At 41.7% G+C, this 14,530-nt stretch overlaps 1 protein-coding gene across 2 annotated transcripts in view; it reads right to left on the reverse strand.

Annotated features, from left to right (window-relative positions):
* LOC139573947 (myelin basic protein-like) overlaps positions 1-3,018 on the reverse strand; it is a 46,889-nt gene extending 43,871 nt beyond the window's left edge. Inside the window, exon 1 of one of the 2 annotated variants that reach the window (XM_071397954.1) lies at positions 2,782-3,018. Coding sequence is in view for 1 of the 2 variants with exons in the window: in XM_071397956.1 (XP_071254057.1) it covers positions 2,782-2,811 (30 nt within the window). In the remaining variant the exon portion in view is untranslated. The remainder of the gene's footprint in view (positions 1-2,781) is intronic. The other variant, XM_071397956.1, reaches the window with a different exon arrangement.
* Positions 3,019-14,530: the final 11,512 nt, after the last annotated feature.

The raw sequence follows: 14,530 nt of genomic DNA on the forward strand, positions 1-14,530 counted from the left end.
CCCATTCCGTCAGCACTGAATCATTGATGCAGACAGCTGTGTCTTTTACAGTAGGAAGTTTGGGCAGTTGTTCTCAGCTCCATAACATCTTGTCTTGATACTCCATATGACCTGTGCTATTTCCAGTTCCAGGCAGCAGCACGTCCATCACTTAGCTCTCATACTGCCACACAGTCTCTCCCAGACTGGGCAGAAGAACCAAACACTGAAGACTATAAAATGTGACTTCTGGAGGAGCTTCACAGCAGAGAAATGTGTTTAGGTTTAGTAGTATCCTTGGGTTATGTTCAGTAGAATCTTCCAGAACTAATCTGAAATCAAAAACCACCCTGATGCTTTTGAAGAGAGAGATATTGTATTAAGTGGTGTATCACTAGTCTTCTCATCAAAATAAATAAGAGTGCAGCAATAGAAATCTCAGCCCTAAACGCCGGTGTCGATGTTTGTGTTTATTTTCTTATTTATAGACATGCCTAAATCCCGTGATATGCATCTATTGTGTTCGCTGAGAGCGGCGTTTCTGGAGGGTATGTTGATACTGTCTGCCACAGCTTACACAACCCACAGCCACCTTGAGTTCACCACTAAAAGCTGTGAATTCTAATCTTGGCATGGGTGGAATGAAAACGATCGCTGCCATCTGCTTCTACTGCATGTTGTCGACGCTACGCACAGGCCTACCACGCTGGGTGAGCTCAACACGTCAGACAACTATGCCGTCATCATCGTGGCTTTCTGTGAGCACAAAGTCGCGTTGCGCCATGCAGTCGGGTTGCGCCACACCTTTAGAAAACTCTGTTGCGTCACATGACGAAGTTCAAGGTGATATGAATCAACCTGCCCGAAAGCAACACCAACTGGTGCAGACCAGAGAGGAAGTGAGATAGACAGAAGGGAGGAAGTCGGTGAGAGTGGGAGGACGGAAGTTACCTTGGTGATTCATCTACTTGCACAGGCATGCACATGCAGACACGTACACCGACACGCATACACATTAGACATGCAAACGGGAGTCTCTCTAACATACACACACACAAATACACTTCCGTGTTCTTTCCCACACAAGACAACATACACACACATGCATTAAACACACATTTCAAGTCTTATATTGCATCTGTAAACTACTTCACACGCCGACAAATGCATGTCTAATATGGACCAGCTTGTGGAAAGAACTAGAAGACTTTATAGTTGAGCTGGTTTCCTGTGTATCACAGACATTCCCCTGGGTCTCTACAGCAGCAATGACCAAAATACTATAAATAGTCACAAAACGTCCCAACTTATATCAGCAAACGCTGAGGGTTATAGCCAATATAAGTGCTTTATAAATACATTTGATTGATTGCCAATAGACACAGTCAAAACCGTGTTCACGCAGTGTGTTCAGGTGCGAGGAGGCGTGCTTTGTGGAAGGCAAATGAAGGAACGTTAAAGCACCAAGACGTGCGTCTGTTAAACAAACAGCCGAGCATTTGTGTCTGACTGAGTTAACGCCTCTGTAATATATTATGGAATCTCTTCCAATAACCTTGTAATTCAGTAGACAATCTAGAACTATCCCTTTCCTGTCGATTCTGTTCAAAACTACAACAGAGTGTGCAAAGTTCCACTTCAGCAGATTGGTCTCACTTCTCCACCACAAGAGATGTACATTGAGCATAATACATTGATCTTACAGATTCCTTACTTTTCGATTAAGTTGGGGGTTAGCGTTTCGCTACTACCAGATGCCTTCTTTGAAAACAGCACATAGAAGAGGATACATGTCGATGACATACGTCTGTCAGTTTAGACCTGGCCGAAAAATAGTATTTGAAATATTTTTGGAAATGGTCCCAAAGGTGCACTGTGCGCCCATCGGTGTCCATTTTGAACCCACTCGCGTACAAGTGTTTTTGTTTATAGAATGCAGCACATCAAGAGAGGATGGCTTTTGGGGTCAAATGTTTTCTTCTGATCCACATTAGCCGAGTTAGGTGACTAACCTCCGTGTAAACAAATCATTTCATATCAGTAAAAGGGAGTAGGTCTATGCATTGCCGTTTGTTTGGTTCCCTCTCTGTGTGCAAGCTCACGAATTATGTAACAGATGTCGTGTAGTGTGAAATGCATTCTGAAAACAAAGTCCATCCATTAACATTGTAGATAACGCCAGCTCTCGCCAACTACAATAAAATAGGCTTTAGATTATAACACAGCAGGTCCAGACAGTGCATCTCATTGTGGACTACAGGTAGGTTATATGGTGTTAGTATTGTTTACATCTTCCTCAGCGACCTGTTTATAACTGGGTTTTTAATGTTATTATTTTCCACAGAGTGGGCTGCTCTCTCCAGCCACTCCAATATGAGATAGTTCTGGCCAAGGTGCCTAGTCCTAGCATAACATTCAACTGAGAGTTGGTGTGAGCACTGCTTGGAGGAAAACGTGATATTCGACCGACAGTGACATCGACCGACTAGCCCATTTTGTTCTGTGGGCCTAAGTGAGGCTATATAAATATTCGCATTGACAATAGGCATGATGTGTCGCTTTGTCAAACATTCAACTGAATTAATGAATGACACGACATTCCTCGACATTCTTACACCGGTCGAAACTTAACAAACTCTTATAGGCTAAAGACAACGTAACTTACATGTATACTAAATCGGTTGATGCAGCGCAACAAAACAGCTGGCAACAGAATTGCAATGTATCCGTCACATGGACGGGCACTGCTACAACCAGAGTTTACTATCATTTGCGTTTCGTTTTCGACTGTCTTTTACATACCCTTCTCCGTTTAGATCGAATCAAATGCATCCACAATAAGAGGCTGTGATTTTGATGTGAAGTTTCTCTTCTCGTGGACAATAACGCTTTTTCTTCCACGGTTTGGCGTTGTTTTCACTGTCTTCGTAAACATGTATGGCTCGTTGCTTCCTGTTTTACGTACAGTGATGGTTGTTTCTTCGGGGTGGGGCGGAATGTTGATACAACGCAAAGAAATGTGGGCAAAAGACCCGAGCATGCCCGTACACGCACGCACTCGTTATTGTAACATCTCTGTCACCAGACACGTTCGTTCGAAGTTTGTGATAGAGTGGTTGCTGCCCTTTTGAGTTTGTGAATAAAATATATTTTGTTGTAAGACAAGGTATATCGGGCAACACATACGCTGCGGCAATGTATTCTATTGCTTTAGAAGGCTAAGCATGTCATTACTGCAGATAGGATAAGATTCCTACACAAGCTTTGAATTAAATGGAATTGGACATGGTGAATTATGTTTCTTATTCAAATCAGTTAGGGCCACTAATTACACATTATTCATTGCACAGGAATTAAAATATTGTGCTGATCCTCGCTATTTGAGCCACGTTACAATTCTCTACAAGTGAGTTAATCCTATTGGTACGATGTGTAGGCTGTTTGCCTTTTACACTAACCACCTGTGTTCGCTTCCCTGCCCCGCCGTTCGCTACACTGGTGTCAGAAGCAGGATGACGGCCGTGAGGCCATTACGTGTGAGGGGACCGCGCCTTCCTGTTTGGAGGAGTTTAGCAATCCTGCTATCTGAGGCAAGTAATAATTTGTTAGAAACCATTACAACTATATTGACGGATCAGTAGGGTGTTTGCCTGTAATGCTAGCAACTCAGGTTCACTTCCCTGCCCTAAAGTTTGCTACAATATAATGTACACTGAACAAAAATAATGCAACATGTAAAGTGTTCCTCCCATGTTTCATGAGCTGAAATAAAAGACCCCAGAAATGTTCAATAGGCACTAAAAGCTTTTTTCTCTCAAATTTTGTGCACACATTTGTTTACATCCATGTTAGTGAAAATGTTTCCTTTGCCAAGATAATCCACCTGACAGGTGTGGCATATCAAGAAGCTGATTAAACAGCATGATCCTTACACAGGTGCACCTTGTGATGGGGACAGTAAAAGACCACTCTAAAATGTGCAGTTTTATCACACAACACAATGCCACAGATGTCTCAAGTTCTGAGGGGGGCATGCAATTGGCATGCTGAGTGCAGGAATGTCCGCCAGAGCTGTTGCCAGAGAATTGGATGTACATTTCTCTGCCATAAGCCACCTCCAACGTCGTTTTAGAGAATTTGGCAGTACGTTCAACCTGCCTCACAACCACAGACCACGTGTATGACGTTGTGTGGGCGAGCGGTTTGCTGATGTCAACGTTGTGAACTGACTTTCCCATGGTGGCAGTGGGGTTATGGTATGGGCAGGCATAAACTACAGACAACCAACACACTTGAACTTCTTTCCTTCTTATTGCGTTTGAGCCAATCAGTTGTGTTGTGACAAGGTAGGGGTGGTATACCAAATATAGCCCTATTTGGAAAAATACCAAGTCCATATTATGACAAGAACAGCTTCAAATAAGTAAAGAGAACTGACAGTCCATCATTACTTTAAGATGTGAAGGTCAGTCAATCCGGAAAATGTCAAGAACTTTGAAAGTTTCTTCAAGTGCAGTCGCAAAAATCATCAAGCACTATGATGAAACTGGCTCTCATGAGGACCGCCACAGGAAAGGAAGACCGGGAGTTACCTGTGCTGCAGAAGATAAGTTCTTTAGAGTTATCAGCCTCAGAAATTGCAGCCCAAGTAAATGCTTCACAGAGATCAACTAACAGACACATCTCAACATTAACTTTTCAGAGGAGACTGTGAATCAGGCCTTCATGGTCAAATTGCTGCAAATAAACCACTACTAAAGGACACCAATAATAAGAAGAGACTTGATTGGGCCAAGAAACACGAGCAATTGACATTAGACCAGTGGGAATCTGTCCTTTGATCTGATGAGTCCAAATGTGATATTTTGGGTTCCAACCGCCGTGTCTTTGTGAGACGCAGAGTAGGTGAACGGATGATCTCTGCATGTGTAGTTCCTACCGCGAAGCATGGAGGTGTGGTGGTGCTTTGCTGGTGACACTGTTGGTGATTTATTTAGAATTTAAGGCACACTTAACCAGCATGGCTACCACAGCATACTGCAGCGATACGCCATCCCATCTGGTGTGCGCTTAGCGGGACTATCATTTGTTTTTCAACAGGACAATGACACCTCCAGGCTGTGTAAGGGCTATTTAAGAAGGAGAGTGATGGAGTGCTGCATCAGATGACCTGGCCTCCACAATCACCCGATCTCAACCAAATTGAAATGGTTTGGGATGAGTTGGACCGCAGAGTGAAGGAAAAGCAGCTAACATGTGCTCAGCATTTGTGGGAACTCCTTCAAGACTGTTGGAAAAGCATTCCAGGTGAAGCTGGTTGAGAGAATGCCAAAAGTGTGCAAAACTGTCATCAAGGCAAAGGGTGGCTACTTTGAATAATCTCAAATATAAATTATATTTTGATTTGTTTTACACTTTTTTGGTTACTACATAATTCCATATGTGTTATTTCATAGGTTTGATGTCTTCACTACTATTCTACAATGTAAAAAATAGTAAAATAAAGAAAAACTCTTGAATGAGTAGGCGTGTCCAAACTTTTGATTGGTACTTTACATGACTTAATTTCTCAATAATATAGACTCTTCACTTTCATTTGACACCCAATTTCACATGCTCCAATGAACTTCACATGTTGGTGCTCATGGGTCCTTTTACATGGAAATTGCCTATGTCAACAATATGTATTTGTTGTCAATGTCTTGGCGTCAAACTGGTGGCAGTAGAGAGTTGTAAGAGTTGATTGAAAATGAGTCTTTCTTCATTAATTAGGCTATTTTCTCTTTAACCATATGGCCTATCTACTAGAAACCCATGGACAATATGGACACAGAATAAATTAATACTATATTTGAATATATTTTTTTGTTTTGTTATTCAAGTATAAATTAACAGTTACAATAGATTGCCATAGATTTTCTGTTAAATAAGAAAGTTACTGAAGATTCTGGTAACGTTGGTAAATTACCGGTAACTTTGTTACCCTAATGGCAATGTTACAAAACACCATACCGCAGGCTGAAGAATAGTAGCCATTGTTCCATGACGTTTAAAAAGTGGGGTGGGTGTTTCTACTAAGCTATATGGAATTGTTTTAAGAAGGTCATACCAAGGATCATTTAGCTATTGGATTTAGAATTTTATGACCCCTTGCAGTATAAAAAAAATATATAAAACAATTTGATAAAATTATTTTTGGTCTCACTGCCCATACAAACGTGTTGAATAACAGATTCACTACATGGAACAACGAGTGGCTCCCGAGTGGCACAGCTGGCTAAGGCATTGCATCTCAGTGCTAGAGGCGTCACTACAGACCCTGGTTCGATTCCAGGCTGTATCACAACCGGCCGTGATTGGGAGTCCCATAGGGCGGCGCACAATTGGCCGGCCCAGCTTTGTTAGTGTTTTGCTGGGGTAGGCTGTCATTGTAAATAAGAATTTGTTATTAACTGACTTGCCTAGTTAAATAAAGGTAAACAACAAAACAATAGATAGTCCCAAAAACATATCAAAAGGAAGTTTGTTCTGAAGTGTCTCTCCTATATCTGAGAGATATAAGAAAGATCAGGATACATTTGTTCGTATTTGTTTTTTTTACATGTATTTAACCACACACTTTGGGCATTACATACATACTGTAGACTTCCATTCATTTTTTTAGACTGTTACCAGGAGTCTTGTGAGGCCTGTGGGCGTCATAGAGCAAAACAACCGATATATACAGTGCCTTCGGAAAGTATTCAGACCCCTTAACTTTTTCCACATTTTGTTACGTTACAGCCTTATTCTAAAATGTATTACATTTAAAAAATCCTCAGCAATATACATACAATACCCTATAATGAAAAAGATAATTTTTTTGCAAATGTATTACATATAAAAAACAGAAATACCTTATTTACAGAAGTATTCAGACCGTTTGCTATGAGACTCGAAATTGAGCTCAGGTACATCCTGTTTCCATTGATTTTCCTTGAGATGTTTCTACAACTTGATTGGAGTCCACCTGTGTTAAATTCAATTGATTGGACATGATTTGGAAAGGCAAACACTTGTCTATATAAGGTCCCACAGTTGACAGTGCATGTCAGGGCAAAAACCAAGCCATGAGGCCGAAGGAATTGTCCGAGCTCCGAGACAGAAATGTGTCGAGGCACAGATCTGGGGAAGGGTACCAAAACATGTCTGCAGCATTAAAGGTTCCCAAGAACACAGTGGCCTCCAACATTTTTAAATGGAAGAAATTTGGAACCACCAAGACTCTTCCTAGAGCTGCTCCCCGACCAATCTGAGCAATCAGGGGAGACATTGGTCAGGGAGGTGACCAACAAACCAATGGTCCATCTGACAGAGCTCTAGAGTTCCTCTGTGGAGATGAGAGAACATTCCAGAAGGACAACCATCTCTGCAGCACTCCACCAATCAGGCCTTTATGGTAGTGGCCAGACGGAAGCCACTTCTCAGTAAAAGGCACATGACAGGCCGCTTGGAGTTTGCCAAAAGGCACCTAAAGACTCTCAGACTATGAGAAACAAGGTTCTCCTGTCTGATGAAACCAAGATTGAACTCTTTGGCTTGAATGCCAAGCGTCACGTCTGGAGGAAACTTGGCACCATCCCTACGGTGAAGCATGGGTGGCAACATCATGCTGTGGGGATGTTTTTCAGCGGCAGGGACTGGGAGACTAGTCAGGATCGAGGCAAAGATGAATGGAGCAAAGCACAGAGAGATCCTTGATGAAAACCTGCTCTAGAGCGCTCAGGAACAGACTGGGGCGGAGGTTCACCTTCCAACAGGACAACGACCTTAAGCACACAGCCAAGACAATGCAGGAGTGGCTTTGGGACAAGTCTCTGAATGTCCTTGAGTGGCCCAGCCAGAGCCCGGACTTGAACCCGATCAAACATCTCTGGAGAGACCTGAAAATAGCTGTGCAGCAACACTGCACATCCAACCTGACAGAGCTTGAGAGGATCTGCAGAAAAGAATGGGAGAAACTCCCTAAATACAGGTGTGCCAAGCTTGTAGTGTCATACTCAAGAAGACTTGAGGCTGTAATCGCTGCCAAAGGTGCTTCAACAAAGTACTGAGTAAAGGGTCTGAATACTTATGTAAATGTGATATTTCAGTTTTTTATTTTTAATAAATTAGCAAAAATTTCTAAACCTGTTTTTGCTTTGTCGTTATGTGGTATTGTGTGAACAGATATCTCTAGTTTAAAATTACAGATTTTTATGTGGATTTTCATTGTGCTAATTGAATTTCTGCGCGGGCGCAGACATCAACCTTATTAAACCAGACTGAACGATGTGCTCATTGTTTCACTTGTAAAACAACAGTATCATTGGATCCCAAGGTAAGCAATATCATTCAATCCTAGGGTAAGCAGTATCATTGGATCCCAGGGTAAGCAGTATCATTGGATCCCAGGGTAAGCAGTATCATTGGATCCCACGGTAAGCAGTATCATTGGATCCCAGGATAAGCAGTATCATTGGATCCCACGGTAAGCAGTATCATTGGATCCCAGGGTAAGCAGTATCATTGGATCCCAGGGTAAGCAGTATCATTGGATCCCAGGGTAAGCAGTATCATTGGATTCCAGGGTAAGCAGTATCATTGGATCCCACGGTAAGCAGTATCATTGGATCCCAGGATAAGCAGTATCATTGGATCCCAGGGTAAGCAGTATCATTGGATCCCAGGGTAAGCTGTATCATTGGATCCCAGGGTAAGCAATCATGCCCTTTTTGTCTGTTTTGACACAGTCACTAGTAGTATCCATGGTCAAACTTCCACAACTTGCTCAACTTCATACAAACAAAAAGAGCAAGAAAGCCACGCCATATTAGGTAGGTGTTGGCAATAAGTGCACACACCTGTTTTATGTTCTACATTGTTTAAAATGAGGGGGCACAAAGTAAGGCCAATAACATTGTCAGCTCTGGAGAGCTCTTGAACTATAGAGGGCTAAATCGACAAGACAACTAGAAAATATCACTTTGACTTTTAACAATAATTGTTGCTATATTTAAAAATATATATTTTGGCGGGAAAGATCGCAAATGAATATTGCACTGTGCATTTTGATTATTTGTAAGTTATGTCGTCCTGTGACAACCCAGGCACCCTTATTGTAAAATGATCAAGTCACATCAAGGTCTTATACAACAAATTCACAATACTTTATTTTTCCAATTTCTCAAAAGACTATACTTGAATTCTAATCAAACCCAGAATTGAAATTGGTCATGCAAATATTTGATCAAATTGCTTTTCCCACTCTGCCCCATTTTATATCTGTTTGGGGGCTGCATCAAAGCATATAACGCAGTAGACCCACAGGATCAGGTGTTCAGAGACAAATACAAAACAATTTCGCCATTCACTTTCAATTTCCTTGAAAGTTTGTGCTTTTCTGCCCAGCTATAATTGTCAGATGGAATCAAATTACACAGTAAATATTAGGTTAAAAAAAGCAAGGTATGGTAGAAATGGGTTGTAATAACTCATATTCTTTCTGCGTTCCAGGGCTCAGTCCACAGATCTCTGGTTTTATTTTGCATGTAAGAAATGACCAACTATTGTATGGAAATGTCACATACTGTAGGATTAATTTGCAATAGACCATAGACCATACGGGGCGGCAGCATAGCCTAATGGTTAGAGCATTGAACTAGTAACTGAAAGGTTGCAAGATCGAATCCCCGAGCTGACACGGTACAAATCTGTCGTTCTACCCCTGAACAAGGCAGTTAACCCACTAGTGGTAGCCTAGTGGTTATAGCATTGGACTAGTAACCAAAAGGTTGCAAGATCGAATCCCCGAGCTGACAAGGTACAAATCTGTCGTTCTACCCCTGAACAAGACAGTTAACCCACTAGTGGTAGCCTAGTGGTTATAGCATTGGACTAGTAACCAAAAGGTTGCAAGATCGAATCCCCGAGCTGACAAGGTACAAATCTGTCGTTCTACCCCTGAACAAGACAGTTAACCCACTAGTGGTAGCCTAGTGGTTATAGCATTGGACTAGTAACCAAAAGGTTGCAAGATCGAATCCCCGAGCTGACAAGGTACAAATCTGTCGTTCTACCCCTGAACAAGACAGTTAACCCACTAGTGGTAGCCTAGTGGTTATAGCATTGAACTAGTAACTGAAAGGTTGCAAGATCGAATCCCCGAGCTGACAAGGTACAAATCTGTCGTTCTACCCCTGAACAAGACAGTTAACCCACTAGTGGTAGCCTAGTGGTTATAGCATTGGACTAGTAACCAAAAGGTTGCAAGATCGAATCCCCGAGCTGACAAGGTACAAATCAGTCGTTCTACCCCTGAACAAGGCAGTTAACCCACTGTTCCTAGGCCGTCATTGAAAATAAGAATTTGTTCTTAACTGACTTGCCTAGTAAAATAATAAATAAATAAAATTAAAATACAGCAATCAATACAATCTTGGGTCGTATTCATTAGTGCACACCATTGCAAAACAAACGAGCGATTCAAATTGAACAATTTGAAACGGATGTCAGTCTGTTTTCTTTCGTTTGGTGCCCAGTGAATACGACCCTGAACAACCTCTTTATGGTTATTACAGGAATCCGTGTTTGTCTCTCATCAATAATGACCAACGCAATTATGCTGATTGGAGACTTTTGGACACAGATGATGTGTTTTCCATTCAGATAACCTAGGAGCAGGAAATATAGAGATTGCAAATAGAGATTTTCCATCTCATGTTACTCAGTTTTATTGTTGTTTTCCACCCTTTCCACATGAAATGTCTCTACGTTGAAAATCAGTAAATGGCGTCCTCGTAAAACTCTGATCATTATCAAGAAGGCCTGGCTTCTCCTTTGGGAGGCAATCATCTAGAGTGTGTGTGTGTTTGGGGGGGCTGACACCACCATTAAGACAGTGAAATGTCCATTTTAGGGCTTCACGTTGATTTGTTAATTGTCATTGTGTTATCGATGCTACAATCTGATTGAGATGGATATGTCTTCAGTTGGCTATTGTCATTGTTCTCACTATTGGACATTTGCATATGGCTAAAGCCTCAATATTTTAGCTTTACAAGTGAGCTGCTGCTCTGTTTCCTCTATGTCTGCCACTTAGGAGTATGTGCTGATACCAGCACTGTATACTGGTAGCCTATAATGCCCAAAACGTTTCCTGCATGCTGCTAGCCAGCTAGCTTCCTTTCCTGGACAACAACAAGCAGGTAATTGCCATATCATTGGAGTCGGAGGCACCTTCACATCAGAAGCAGTGATTAAGGTGCTCTGGATAGTGAGTCTCCCTCAGAACACTCAGGCAATGTCCACTGCAACAACACCGAAAGAAAATTGACGGGCCATTCTGGGGGTTTTCCACCTAGTGCTCAGAAAGCCTGTAATGGGCATTCTATCTGTAGCTAGGTGAGCCAAGGATGAAATAGCATAAAATAGAGGCACAACACAAAGCTCTGATATCTGACAAAATGACGGACCAATCACAAAGGGAACAGTCTTATTTGTATTGCGTTGCAGCAACATGGGGTGTTCACAATACAGCTTTTAGTGCTCACAGTCTAGGAAACAGTATCTGTTGGTTGTCCAAACCAAATATTTGCATATACATTCTACGTACTTATTTGATTGTAAATGTTTGCTTTTATTCTCATTGCATTTTTGCTCCTGTAAGTACAGAGAAAGCTCACATCTTAAACAGACAGCACCAATTTGACATTTTGGTGCACTAGCCTTGATGAAAACACGTCCTTTATTTCACACCTATTTAGGTGGCCTGTATTAAGCGTTCAATTAAGTAGTTCAGTTAATCAGCTAATAAATTACAGTCACAGCTGCTTTAGACAACCCTTTCTCTTCAATATAGAATAACCCCATCTAGTGGAAGTAAAAATCCATATTAACCACGTAGTCTATTTTTCTACAGCCTATAATCTCAGTTATTTGTTTGGCAATATGAACAATTCTGAAATGGTTGATGCCGATAAGTTGATACTGTAAATGGATGTTGCTCTATTCATCAATCTGTTTTAAGTATTTTGAAGAATATTCTGACATGTATTGTGTTTATAGGCATTTTGGTGCGTGTGTTATTGATGCTGTACATCATCCTGTCTCAATGTCGCTGTTTCTTTCTGAACCATGATCATCAGCCGGAGTCATAAGGCTCACATAAACCAGATCTAAAATCCAATAACCATATAAACCTCACTGTTTACTCTCATTTAGAAATAATATATTTACTTGGCAAATAATCTTTATGATTGCTGTCATTTGTTTGGTGTCAATCTGTTTACATCATTCCATTTGAATCTCAATCCCATTAAGCCCTGTGAATAAAACCTGCATGTTATTGATCATTTCTTATGAAAATACCAGGGCTGTCTAAAGTACATTTTCCTTGTCTCCATTGAACGAAAGAGTGCAGTAAACAATGACATTCAGCTAAATGAAGAATAAGCTATAGTTCATAAATCTACTCTCCCTTGTCCAGAAGTATCGGACAAAGCAATAAAGTGGCCTAGGTGCCTTTATTTGTGTAACCATGTCGGACACAATGCCTTTGTTGTTGTCTGTGAAGCAAAAGGTCTTGAAGCCAATGGAGTGATTCTGACTCAAATGGCAGGTTTACTTCTTTTCTGCCTTTGTTGTTGATGACTCTTTGCTGATGTGGGTAAACACAGCTGCCATGATTGGGATGATATGGGTGCTGTGTGGGAATGTGTGTTTGGGTATGCACTGATCGCTCGGCGCTAGCTGGACTGAGAAAAGCCACTCGACCCTGACCCAGGACAATGAGGGAAATACACTCTACCTTGCATCGTGGCTCTGTTGCCATAGCTTCTAGGGCAACGCTTGCTGAACTTCTGGGTCCATTCTACTTCATCGCCCAGCTTAGGCCAGCGCCGTAGCATTAACACCGGTATAGAAAAAGGAACCTTCTGGATGTCCTGAGAAGAGATGGCGGTCAGTTCCATCTCAATTCCAGTTATAGCATGGCTATTGTTGTTCTTTGATATCTACAGGTATACTGGTAAATCATACCCCAGAGCTATATGACACCCCAACAATAGGCTACAGCAGGATTTATGTGTCACACTGTCTAATCTTAATTAACAGCCACAATCTTGGACAATAGGTCATAACTCAGTGTACTATAGAGTCCCATACGCTATCAAGGAACTGTACAAGTCCCCCATATAGTGTGTTTGTTTGCATGTGTGTGTTTGTGTGTGTGTGTGTGTGTGTGTGTGTGTGTGTGTGTGTGTGTGTGTGTGTGTGTGTGTGTGTGTGTGTGTGTGTGTGTGTGTGTGTGTGTGTTTTAAGCATGATCCACCAGTCATAAATCTCATCTGTGCTGTTTAGTCCTGCACATATGTGAGAATGAAGGAAGTGCCCAACTGAAAAATTACATTAACCAGAGGGCTGTAACATCAATTAGTAAATGATATGGGCGAATGGAAGCATATTGAAGGATATCAGAGATAACTGAAATGATTTGTTCTTGAGAGCACACTTCTTTGTCCTGATGTTGTTCAGCAGAGAAGGAATGGCACCAACATTTGGCCATCCAGTGGGGAGAACATTGGGGGATATACTAATGGGCTATTGTGCATCCTTTACTGTAAATGCCTCCATCTCATAAAGTAGCCTCTCCCTAAATACAAGCTCTAGGCCTACTGCAAGAACAAGAGCCAGGCACAATCATTTACCATTATCAGAGAGGAGCTAATGCTTGTTGTTTTTCAAAAATCATACTTTGGGATGAGATAAGGTTTGTCAAGCCTGGCCCACTATCCTTCATTGGCTAACCACAAATCCAGCACCTTGTTTCATAAGCCAACAGCCCATTTCACAGGAATTATGAATGCCAACTACACTGAGTGTACACAACATTATCAAGAGAACAATTAATGCTGAACAATTAATCAAATGGCCACTGTGATTGTGTATGTGTGCTATTCAGAGGGTGAATGGGCAAGACAAAATATTTAAGTGCCTTTGAACGGGGTATAGTAGTAGGTGCCAGGCGCATCGGTTTAAGTGTGTCAAGAACTGCAACGTTGCTGGGTTTTTCACGCTCAAATTTTTCCCGTGTGTATCAAGTATGGTCCACCACCCAAGGGACATGCAGCCAACTGTGGGAATCTTTGGAGTCAACATCGGCCAGCATCCCTGTGAAATGCATTCGACACCTTGAAGAGTCCATGCCCCGACAAATGTAGGATGTTCTGAGGCCAAAAGGGGGTGCAACTCAATATTAGGACGGTGTTCCGAATATTTTGTACACTCAGTGTATATTAGACTGCTGTTAACAATGCAATCACCCCACATGTTAGCCTACAAGAGAATGATGTCATTCGATGTCTTATACATCGCATTGTGCATAATTATGGCCATGAGAACGTGGACAGGTCAAATTTAATTTTGGAGTGCTTTTTAGTACATATTGGGCGTGGTACTGAAAGCTGACGTGAGACGCGCTGCCCAGCCCCTTCTATAATATGTAGGGGGAAATAGGGCAAGGAGGGATTTGAGC

This window comes from Salvelinus alpinus, chromosome 4, assembly GCF_045679555.1.
Source record: "Salvelinus alpinus chromosome 4, SLU_Salpinus.1, whole genome shotgun sequence".
Classification (NCBI taxonomy): Eukaryota; Metazoa; Chordata; class Actinopteri; order Salmoniformes; family Salmonidae; genus Salvelinus; species Salvelinus alpinus.